The sequence below is a fragment of the Suncus etruscus genome, chromosome 19 (assembly GCF_024139225.1).
Source record: "Suncus etruscus isolate mSunEtr1 chromosome 19, mSunEtr1.pri.cur, whole genome shotgun sequence".
NCBI classification, from domain to species: domain Eukaryota; kingdom Metazoa; phylum Chordata; class Mammalia; order Eulipotyphla; family Soricidae; genus Suncus; species Suncus etruscus.
In genome coordinates, this window is record NC_064866.1 from 32,038,704 (window position 1) to 32,051,480 (window position 12,777).

At 38.0% G+C, this 12,777-nt stretch overlaps 1 protein-coding gene across 1 annotated transcript in view; it reads left to right on the plus strand.

The window, feature by feature from the left end:
- FER1L6 (fer-1 like family member 6) overlaps nucleotides 1–12,777 on the plus strand; it is a 135,514-nt gene extending 122,737 nt beyond the window's left edge. Inside the window, exons 38-40 of the mRNA XM_049765618.1 lie at nucleotides 621–784; nucleotides 10,787–10,887; nucleotides 12,597–12,777. Coding sequence (XP_049621575.1) covers nucleotides 621–784; nucleotides 10,787–10,887; nucleotides 12,597–12,777 — 446 coding nt within the window. The remainder of the gene's footprint in view (nucleotides 1–620; nucleotides 785–10,786; nucleotides 10,888–12,596) is intronic.

Below are 12,777 nucleotides of genomic sequence, written 5' to 3' on the forward strand. Positions count from 1 at the left end.
CTTGGAGGGGCAGTGTCAGTGAGGAAGAGAATTCTCACAAAGTCTTTTTATCTAAGACTTTGGAAATCTCAGAAGATGGGGACCTAATTCAGGCTGCATTCAGGAAGCAAAGACAAAAAATAGAAACATCTGAAAAAGATTTGAAATAAATTCTATGAACCCAAACTATGAAAGTGGCATAATAAAGTTCTGCCCTTATCTTTTACCTGCTACCACTGTATAAACACTTTGAGGTGACGACATGTCTGTATTCCCAACATGTCTGGGATATGTTTGTATTCCCAATACTAGTACATGTTAATGATCCATTGTGCAATAAAATAACTGGTGAAAGGAGCATGAATGAATGAATGAAGACAACAATGAATTTTATTTTATTTTTTATTTTCTTCATTCAAATAATCTTATAGCCACACCCAGGGTGCTCAAGGGCTATACCTGATTCTGTGCTCAGGAATACACCCCAGTGATGCCGACAGAGGCCATATGCAATGCCAGGATTGGCCTCAAGCACAGCAGGCAAAGCTTTGTCTTCTGTCCTCTACAAGGTTTTCTTTCTCTGTGATCCTACTTGAGGATTTTCCAACACACTTCTATAACTTGTACATACATCTTCACAGGATCCCTGGAAATGAACCTCAATAGTTTCCCCAGAGCAGCCAAATCTGCCAAAGCCTGTGACCTCAACAAATTTGAAAATGCAGATGAGGAGAACAAGATCTCCATATTCCAACAAAAGCGAGTGCGGGGCTGGTGGCCTTTTGCGAAAAGCAAAGAACTCACAGTAAGTGATAGCTACAGTTGGGGGTGGGGCACGTTAAACAAGAGACTGTTCTCTACAAGAGCCATTTTATGAACTTCAAGTCCAGCTCCGTGGAATAATATAGAGCCCTTGAAGGTAAAGATTATGCTAGGAGAATTAACCTCTCTCCTCTCTTCTACCTCAAAATCAGAGCAATTTTAAAAAATAATTGATCTTTTAAACACTGCCTTACGAGGGTGATAAAAAGAGAGCCAGTATTCTCTTCCCCACATTGCTGATTTGGTTCGTCCTGTGTTGTAGGAATGCTGACCCTGAATGCTTCTGGGAGATGTTTCTTCTGCCCTTTCCTTTAGGCACCCCATTTCTCCTCTCTAGGAGTAGGGATGATCTATGTGATCATTAAGTTTGAAAGAGGTGTTGTAGTATCAGAATAAATAGCCTCTGTCCTCATAGATAATTTTCTTCCCACATCCAAGTACTTAATATATATTTACTCAGTTATGTGCAAGAGACCATAAATATATTTATATTTTCAATATGCATTTTAGAGATAAGGAAAAGGAAAAGCACAAAAAGGTTAAGTAACTTGGCTCCCATGTCACAAAAGAGAGGATGAAATGAATATACTGGGGATGTAGTGCAAATAGTTGAGCACATGACATATATGTGAGGTTTCTGTATCACCAACATCAGCAGCTATAACACTGATAGACCCCAGAGCTGCTGTAGAGGACTTTGTAAATTAAAAGAGAGAGAGAGCCAAAAGTTAGATTTAAACCCAATCACTCTGCTTCTAATTATATGAATGTAACTCTGCAGTTTTGCTTCCTCTTCTAGCAGAGAGCTATAAAAAGCAAAAGGGAGAATCAATTTGGTGCTGGGATCATCAGAAATCATCCCATGCAAATGAATTCCCAGATGATATCTGTTTAGGGAAATACAATTAAAAATCAAATGCTTCATATTGTTAGCTGGTCCTTTCAGCCCTCATCTCTATTGTCTCTGGGTATTATTGCCATACTGTCTTTTATTTATTTTTTTAAGTTTCACAGATGAGTGAGACTATTCTGTGTCTCATGATACGAAGCTTACTGCAAAAAGTTGTGAGTGCAGTTAGAGAAATAACTACACTAATAACTATAATGACAATGGTAGTGAATGAGAAAAATAAAATGTCTGTCTCAAAGACAGGCAGGGGTCGGGGAAGGAGGGAGATAGGAGTCATTGGTGGTGGGAAGGTTGCACTGGTGAAGGGGGTGTACTTTTTATGACTGAAACACAACTACAAACATGTTTGTAACCATGGTGCTTAAATAAAGGTATTCTTATAAAAAATAAAAATAAAATTCCAGAAGTCTGAGAATTGACCTACAAGACTGAGCAAGGGGATGAAGGAGATGGGAGGGGACCATTGAACATGATTAGAGAGACATTTGACATTGTTGGTGGATGTGATATTAAAACACTGTGAATGAAACTATCACTAACAGCTCTATCATTAAATTCTATGATAAACAGTATTGTAAATCACAGTGCTTCAGTAAATCACTGCATTATATCTCTATGAGACTGTGAGACTACAAATCACAGTATCGTAAATTATATTGCCTCAGGAAAATCTGAAAGTTAAATCTGCCTTCAACTCAAAAAAATCTTTCTACAGAAGTTTTTAACTCAAGAAAGAAAACAGATTTATTGACGGTTAAGCAGTAACCCAGAAGGGGACGTAGATCACAGGACACGAAGACAGCAGAGACAGAAAAAAAAAATTCCACCCTTTGCGATGCTAAGTAAATACAACCTATTACATAGTGGTTGTTCAAGTCCCTGACGGGATTTGATGTCCATGTAATAAAACTGGACATTTGTCTCAGGTAGATCATCCAAGATCACCTGTCCATCTAAGTTATTGCTCCTCTTGGCTCTGTCCAGGAGAAAAACAAATTACTCTTATCTAGCAAAAACAGGCAGTTTTTCAACTTGGAAATGGGCACATTTGGATGTTGGATGCCTTCCCTCACACTGAAACTGGGAAAGAGGGATTTATATGTCCTGTAATATATATATATATATATATATATATATATATATACACACACACTCTCTGGGAATATATATATATATATCTACTCTGGGAGTAGAGGAGTAGGGGGAGGGTAGGCCATACTCAGAGATACTCAAGAACTATTCCTGACTGCTCCCTCAGGAGAGATTCCTGGTGGAGCTTGGAGGAACCATCTGTGGTTGCTGGGGATTAGAATGAGTTTGGGGATGTTAGGGAAACTCCTAAACCCTGCACCATCTTTCAGTCCTGATGTTTACATTTTAAAGATGGCTCCAGAGTTGTTCATAAAGATATTCTTGTGCATTAAAGACAAAAGTTCTGTCTCATATTTAAAAGGATTTAAAAGCATTTCAAAGGAAGAAAGAGGGCTTACAATGATAAGTTTTAGAAAGTATAAACACTAAGAAAAAAGAGAGAGGGAAATATCTTTCCTAATTTTTAACCAGGTAATTGCTTCTCTTATTTTTTTTTTTTTTTTGCTTCTCTTATTTTTAATTTGTATTTGTCCTTGAAAATCTGAGTGAAATGAGGATTGATTTCCTCCTTCCCCACCTCACACCTCAGCAGTTACTAGTCAAAGCCTAGTCTTGAGATCTGGGTTTGGCCTGAAGTGAGGTAGAGTTCCGCTGTCATTTGTCCCCTTACTCTTAAGGAACCAGTGACCAGACTAGAAACTGAGAATACTAGAATCTTTTCCTTCTAAGGTACAAAGTTAGATGATCCTAGAGTAAGACAGAGTAGTGGAATGCCTCTGTCTAAGTGTATCCCTTCCTCTGTCCTTTGGACAGAGGTCTCCAAGTGGAAGATGCTCAGATCACACATATTTAAAATGAGTACATGGAACTGGGTGGTCCCAGGAAGTGTTGGGGATTCAAGCAAGGCCCACCAAATGAAAATTCAGCCACTAGGTCCTTGCCTCCAGTTCCAAGCATTGGCACCCCAGAAGGCATTCATGATGGGCACTGCCTCCTGCCAGGTCTCATTTTAAAGCTGCTTATGTGTACATGTAGGCATGTAAGGTAAGCACTTGGATTCCATGCTCCTCCTGTGGAATGTGCCTGTCTTCATAGTAAGTAAAAACAATTCTAATCAGATTGCTAAAGATTGAGTAGGAGGAATGAGAATATATACCGAACATAATTTCCAGGAGACCATTGTACTGTATTATTTTACTAAACACAAGTGTTTTTTTAAAAAGAAACACTCCTTTTGAAGATGGAAAACAGATTGTTTCTTTCACAGATTAAACCTGCAAACTGACAGTTAAATAAGTAGCCCAAGTAAGTTTCAATAGCATCACTAAAATTAAAAGGGAGGTTTCTATGCCTCTACCGCAGGGTGGAAAAACAATTGCCAGCAGTTTCAATAATGCAGTTTCCTGCTAGGCACTAAGAGTTTAACAAAGAATGAGATACATTCCTGTCATCCAGAATTTCACGGCTTAGCTGAGGAGGCTGGTAGACAAACAAACCATCTAAATTCTTGGTGACTATTTTTTATAAGATTTTCTACAAGCAGACTTTCTGTAAGCAAAGGGGAAAGACAAATCTTTTTGTGTGGAGATTTTTTAAAACAGAGGCTAGAAAAGGTACTTATGGAAAATGTGTGCTTTTTATTTTATATTTTGTGTGATAGTATAAAACAATAAATAGTAGTACTGCCCTATCTGTCCCTGAGCCTCTTTCCCTTCCAGGGGTCTCAAACTCAATTTACCTGGGGGCCGCAGGAGGTAAAGTCAGGGTGATCCTTGAGTGCAAAGTCAGTAGTAAGCCTTGAACATTGGGGGTGTGACCCAAACAACTAAAACAAAACAAAACAAAACAAAATTCCTCTAGGGCAGGGCCACAAAATGTTGTACGGAGGGCTGTTTTGCGGAAACTTCAGTTGATAAAATTGTAAAAATGAAGATAAATTATTACTATGCAAACCCACCGAAGAAAACTATTACTGGTATTTAAATTATTTTCTATTTATGTAGATTTTATTTAAATATAGAGATGAGGGTTCCTGTCAAGTGTTTTGGCATACAGGAGACATTTTAAATGGCCTCTGTGTTTGCTCCATGAGGCAGCTGTGAACCATCCCAACCAGAGCAGCTCCTTAGAGAAAGTCAACAGAGTACATCCCCTGAGGGCATTTCAGCAGAGGTGAGCTGTCTCTGCCTACAAAAGATGGAACTAGAGAAGCATGCTGGCCCACAAAACATACCTCCATACAATTAAGAGGATAGAAATTGTACAGACTACCTTCTCAGATCACAGTGCACTGATATTAGAAGTGAACTACAGGGCCCGGAGAGATAGCACAGCGGTGTTTGCCTTGCAAGCAGCCGATCCAGGACCAAAGGTGGTTGGTTCGAATCCCGGTGTCCCATATGGTCCCCCGTGCCCGCCAGGAGCTATTTCTGAGCAGACAGCCAGGAGAAACCCCTGAGCACCGCCGGGTGTGGCCCAAAAACAAAAACAAAAACAAAAACAAAACAAAACAAAAAGTGAACTACAAAGGGACACAAAAGAAAAACTTTAATACCTGGAAATTAAACAGCTCCTTTCTGAACAACCAGTGGGTCAGAGGTTAAATCAAAGATTCCTGGAAACAAATTCAAATGAAGACACAAATTATCAGAATTTGTGGGACACAGCAAAAGCAGTACTAAGAGGAAAATTTATTTTTTAATATGTTTTATTTAAACACAGCGGTTACAAGGTTCATAATACAGTTTCTCTTTCACATATAAAGTTGTTCATGATTGAGTTACAGTTATACAATGTATAACAAACTTCACCAGTACACATTTTCCAACACCAATGTCAACAGTTTCTTTTCTTGTGTGGTTATTTGTTTTTTATTAATATCTTTATTTAAACACCTTGATTACAAATATGATTGTAGTTGGGTTTCAGTCATGTAAACAGCACCCCCCTTTACCAGTGCAACATTCCCACCACCAATGTCCCAAATCTCCCTCCTCCCCACCCCACCCCCACCTGTACTCTAGACAGGCTTTCTACTTCCCTCATTCATTCACTTTGTTATGAAATTTCTCAATGTAGTTATTTCTCTAACTTCACTCTTCACTCTGTGGTGAGCTTTATGTCGTGAGCTGGACCTTCCAGTCCTCCTCTCTTTTGTCTCTGAGAATTATTGCAAAACTGTCTTTTATTTTTCTAAAAACCCATAGATGAGTGAGACTATTCTGTGTCTATCTCTCTCCCTCTGACTTGTTTCATCCAGCATAATATACATCCATGTATAGGAAAATTTCATGACTTCATCTCTCCTGACAGCTGCATAATAGTCCATTGTGTATATGTACCACAGTTTCTTTAGCCATCCATCTGTTGAAGGGCATCTTGGTTGTTTCTAGAGTCTGGCTATTGTAAATAGCGCTGCAATGAATATCGGTGTAAGGAAAGTATTTTTGTATTGTATTTTTGTGTTCCTAGGGTATATTCCTAGAATTGGTATAGCTGGATCATATGGGAGCTCAATCATATGGAGGAATCTCCATATCGCTTTCCATAAAGGTTGGACTAGATAGCTTTCCCACCAGCAGTGAAAAAGAGCTACTTTCTCTCCACATCCCCACCAGCACTGCTTGTTTTCATTCTTTGTGATGTGCGGCAATCTTAGAGGAAAATTTAAGCTTTGCAAGCACACATCAGGAAGGAAGAAAGGGCCTACAAATTATCAGAATTTGTGGGACACAGCAAAATCAGTACTAAGAGGAACATGCATAGCTTTGCAAACACACATTAGGAAGGAGGAAGAGACCTACATAAACAAGTTAATGACCCATTCCTTGCTCTGTACTCAGGAGTAACCCCTGGCATTGTTCAAATGATCTTATGTGATACCAAGGATTCAAATCAGGATCTGCCATAGATAAAGCAAGTACCTTATTCCCTGTGCTATCTCTTTGGATCCTATTTCTTTCTCAAAACAGGACTCACTTATCATTTGTGTGTTGCTCTTGGTTATCATATCTTTGACCTGTTATTTTAGAAAAGCTCCCATCACTTTCCCTCCATGACATGATCTATTCAATGAAATTCAATTTGATTCATCTGATTGTTTTCTTATCATGCTTATTTGTTTTATTCCCTGTAAAGTAGGGCAACTTCCCAAGGTCCAGGAGGCACTTCCCTTAGTTGTTCATCTTTATTAGTCAGGCTATGTTTTCTCACTGGACCATGTTGCTGTACCCTAGACCCTTTCATTTTGGAAGTACATTTTTGTCTTTGCAATTTGGAAGTAATTGGTATAAGAGGTTCTTCCAAAAAAAAGAAAAAGAAACTTTTCCCTTATAGTATTACTCTGGACTCCTGTATTTTACCATATTTTTTCTAGCTTTGTTCATTGAAACAATATAGAAGTAAACACCATAGAGAAAGCAGAAAAAAATCTCTAGCTCTGAAATTCTATCTATGAATAACTGTTCAGACTGGAAGTAAGCAGGAGAAAGCCATTTTCAGGTCGAGCACAAACAAAAGATTAAATGTGTCTGGGACATCTCTAAAACAAGCAAAATGATTTGAATGTACAAAAGAATTACTATGATTTTTGAATGAAGTTTTCTGCCTTTTAGTGATTTCCTTAAGTTGTTTATCCAGAAATATATCTCTTAGTTTCAAAGAATGACTAGACATAGAATAATGCACACTTACTTGTACATACATAGATGTACATATATATAGATGGGCATAGATGTGTTTGTGTGTTTTTCTTTTCCCAAAGGATTTTGCCAGCTTGAAGCCCCTCTGTATGAGAATTCTGCCACTGTAATGAGTGGCAATAATTATGGCTGAAGAAGTTATGTCTAAACTGAACAGGTCTGCTTCCTCTCCCCCAGCATCAACAAACATCCAGGCTCAATGAAGTTTAAAGACCATAAATTTAGGTTTTTGTGGATTAATTATTTTCTGCCTCACAAGAATACCATTAGGTTAAGAGAGAGTCTCTGAAACTGTCCCTTTTATTTTTTGATTTCAAATTACATTTGGAAGCTATTATTAGCTTTAGACATCGAGTTGGAGCTTGGCTGAATAGTGGTAATTGAAATGAGAGATGGAGCCTTGTGTTTGGAGAGATAGAGAATGAGCAGCAACTTTTATCTATGTCAATAAAAACCTTTCCTTACTGCTGTTGTGATACAAAAAAAAAAAAAAAAAAAAAAAAACCTTTGCCGCAGACAGAGCAGTGAAGCAGGGCCAAGAGATTTCATGAGAATAACTAATGACTCTTCAGTCTAGGGCAGAATTAATTTCATATTCTCTGTCTCAATTTCCTTTACATTTTTTTTTGGTAGAAATCTTGGTCCTTAAGACTTCTTGGGATTTGTGTGTGTGTGTGTGTCGAAGGTGATAACCATCATTTCAAGCTTGCTATTTTTCCAGGCACTAAGATGAACACTTCATTTGTGTTGTTTCACTTATTTTTCAAAGCAAAATTATAGGACATATGATTTTAACATCCCCAGACAATAAAACTAAAAGACGGTGATTAACTGAACCAAGGTGACTTAGCTAGTAAATGGTAGAACCTGGTCACCAAATCTTGTTCACTCAATAGTATTCTGTGTTAGACTGTACCATGCTGTGCTATGTCATGGGATTCTGTGCTATGCTATGCCAACTTGTGTTATGATATGTTATGCTGTGAAAGGCTATCCTGTGTTAGCCTTTGCTATGTTATAGTGTACTATCCCATGCTATGGCCTGCCGTGTTATATTACAGTATGCTATGCTTTATTGTGCTAACCTGCTATTCTCTGCTGTGCTGTAATATTTATTAAACTATCCAAGAGCAGCCCTGGCAGGGAAAAATAAAAAAACAAATTGTAATGCCAGAATCAATACAATGATTATGTAAAGCATTCCATAAAAGGTATACTTATTCAAAGATTAGGAGCCAGGGGCCAAGTGGTTTCAGATGCATTGGCGAGGAAATAAGTAAGAACAGAACTAAATATACAAGCCAAAGTCAATGATAATAGAATGAAGGGACCTAAACGTTTACTACCTAAATTGAAAGGGGTCTGTTATAATTCAGTCCAGGGGGCAAAGAGTGATGATATAGGATACATTCTGGGTCCATTGGTGGAGGGAGGTTAACACTGGTGGTCTGAAGGACCCTGAGTCATTGCATACGTGAAATTCAACTATGAAGGACTCTGTAAATCACATTTATTTCAATAAAATAAAATATTTTCACAGGTATACTTATTTATTATTCAATAACTAGCCCATTTATTTTATTCCATGGACAGGACTCACTTCGACACATTAAATAACAGAGGGTGGGAACAGGTGTAAAATGATCTCAGTGCAAATGTTTTTATGACACAAGTTAATTAGCATTGTCCATCTTTTGTTTCCTTGTCTACAAAAAGAGAACAATGGCATCTCCCTTGCAGAGTTGTTAAGTTTAAATGGAATAGCACACGCTTGAAGCAGCCTGCCTTGTTTAATGCATAGTCTGAACAGTTAAGAGCAGAGAGGCAGCTATCATCCGGGTTCTCACTTCTTCCCTGTTCACTGTTTTCCCTTTCTTCCAAACATTCTAAAACTCAGAAATTACTGAGCAACTTTTAGCTTGATACTCTTTCGTAAATAGAAGCATTGGTTCTAGACTGTTCTGTGGAGGTTAGCTAACTTCTGAAAAGCTCCTTTTGCATGTTAGAAGCGTCTGCCCTGAGTCTCTACTTCTTTGTTTTTATTTTATTTTATTTTATTTTATGTAAGCACTCTGGTTACAGAATTGTTCATAGTTTGGTTTCAGTCATATAATGTACACCACCCTTCACCACCAGTGCAACTTGCCTGCCACCAGTGTCCCCCATTTCTTTTCCACCCTCAACCCCAACCTTGGCTCTCTCTGAGGCAAGCATTTTGCCTTTCTCTCTGTCTTACTCACTCTTTGTTTATGAGACTATGGTTGGCACAAGTGTTAATGAAAGGTTGCCATGCATGTTACTTTATCCCCTTTCAGTACCCAGTTCTTATCCAGAGTGATTAATTCCAACCATGATTGTCATATCCGACCTTTCTCTACTCTAACTGCTCTTTGTGGCAAGTTTCCTACCATTGGCTGGTCTTCTGACCCTCATCTCTATTGTTTCTGGATATTATTATCGTACTGTCTGAGTCTCTACTTCTGTGTCCTTGGCTGTCTTCTCGGGTTTCTTCTGGCCATCAAGTCTAGTAGATTCTCCATGACATAGAATACATGAAGGAAATGAAAGGAAAAAGAAATAGTTTCTATTGAAGAGACAGACTGAGAAAAAGAATAGAGAATAAGAGGATAATTCTAAAACAATTCATGGGGATGACAAAAACAGTGAGGGATGGCAGGAAAGCCATTTGGTGTAATGCCTCTTCTCCCATCTCCTCTCTAAATCTTTGACAGGGAAGAAAGGTGAGAACAGATTTAAAAAGATCTGTCACTCTAGTAATTAGTCTCTTTTCTAATTGTTATTAAGTTTCTATATTTAATGGATAGGTTAATTTTCAAATTCTTGCAAACCACATAACATCTGCAACTGAATATGTATATGTATGAGGAATCATTTTTCACAAAATTTATGAACATCATAACAGTCTTTTATTGTCATAAAAATGGCTTCACCCAAGACTGAAAAGGCGATGCTATTTCTCAAAATAAATCAACAGGAAAGCCAAAATACTTACTGACAACCTCAAACTTTTTAAACGGGGGGCCAGTTCACTGTCCCTCAGACCGTTGAAGGACTGGACTATAGTGAAAATAAAAACTATGAACAAATTCCTATGCACACTGCATATATCTTATTTTGAAGTGAAGAAACAAAACGGGAACAAATACATTATGTGGCCTGCAGGCTGTAGTTTGAAGACCCCTTGGTAGCACTTCTTTCGAGCATCATGGCAATGTCCGGGTTGGTCTTTGTAACTAAAACCCAAACTCTTGTCTATTTGCAGGGCAAGGTTGAAGCTGAGTTTCACCTGGTCACAGCAGAAGAGGCTGAGAAGAATCCTGTTGGAAAAGCCCGGAAGGAACCAGAGCCCCTAGCTAAGCCTAAGTGAGTTGAGCTGTGAGCAACAACATCAGAAATAGGAAAGACACCCTGAAATCTCTATACCTGAGACTTGAGGCTTTGCTTCATTCACTTTTCAACTGAATGAAAATCTGGTCCATGCCCCAGATTTGGTCCAAGGTGTAAAAAGATTGAAAGCCATTGCTTTAGTTTTTCTCCAGGAAAACTGAAAAAAAGAAAAAGCAACCATGTGGCATTTTGTTTCTGTAGTTGGAAAATTTTCAAAAGCATTACCAAATGTTTGTCAAAAGGAGAGTTTTCTTTTCACTAGTACAACATAGGAATTTTAAAATTAAACTTTTATGACTTTTTTCTTTTTATATGACATGAATTCATAGAAAGTGATAAAATGATATATAAATTCACCTGTTTTTCCTACTTGTTTAGCAGATAAAATTATTGTTATATTTTACTTGTCTTTGCTGGAGTTTTGCCCCACTGCCATTGATATTATAATTAGAATTTTTATTTACTTATTTTATTTGAGGCACTGTAATTTACAATCTGTTAGTGATAGGATTTCATATATATAATATTTCTATACCACAGTTTCCAGCAGAATCAGCTTCCCTCAGTGACCATCCCCCCTCCAATCCTGGCCCCCTACATAGTAAGCTTAGTTTTTTTTTCATCCCTATAGAAACACACCAATTTAACAGAATGAACAGCTAACAAGAGTTTGCTAAACCTTCTGCCATTGTATTAATGACTTCATTGGAGATACAATAATTTTCACAGTCTTGCTTTTCATTGTACATCTTTTTTTTTATTTAAACACCTTGATTACATACATGATTGTGTTTGGGTTTCAGTCAGTCATGTAAAGAACACCACCCATCACCAGTGCAACATTCCCATCACCAATGTCTGAAGTCTCCCCCCTCCCCACCCGACCCCTGCCTGTACTCTAAACAGGCTCTCCATTTCCCTCATACATTCTCATTATTAGGACAATTCAAAATGTAGTTATTTCTCTAACTAAACTCATCACTCTTTGTGGTGAGCTTCCTGAGGTGAGCTGGAACTTCCAGCTCTTTTCTCTTTTGTGTCTGAAACTTATTATTGCAAGAATGTCTTTCATTTTTCTTAAAACCCATAGATGAGTGAGACCATTCTGCATTTTTCTCTCTCTCTCTCTGACTTATTTCACTCAGCATAATAGATTCTGTGTACATCCATGTATAGGAAAATTTTATGACTTCATCTCTCTTGACAGCTGCATAATATTCCATTGTGTATATGTACCACAGTTTCTTTAGCCATTCGTCTGTTGAAGGGCATCTTGGTTGTTTCCAGAGTCTTGCTATGGTAAATAGTGCTGCAATGAATATAGGTGTAAGGAAGGGGTTTTTGTATTGTATTTTTGTGTTCCTAGGGTATATTCCTAGGAGTGGTATAGCTGGATCGTATGGGAGCTCGATTTCCAGTTTTTGGAGGAATCTCCATATTGCTTTCCATAAAGGTTGAACTAGACGTTTTTTTATAGATCAGTTCTCATATTTATTCCCTTTGGCCATTTGTTATGGTCTTACTAGGTTTCTTTATGTGCCAATAATTAAGATTTTAATGGTTATACAATAGCCCATAGATCTGATATCACAACCGACTTTTTTGGTATCTTATAATTATGTATTTAATTTACCTGGCGCTGGAGTGATAGCCCCACCCTGATCTTCTCTTGCTTTCCTCCTCAGCCGTCCAGACACCTCCTTCTCCTGGTTTGTGAGTCCCTTCAAGTGCCTCTACCACCTCATCTGGAGAAATTACAAAAAATACATCATCATTGCTTTCATTTTGATCATCCTCATCATCTTTCTGGTCCTCTTCATCTATACTTTGCCAGGAGCGATCAGCCGGAAAGTTGTGGGCTCATAG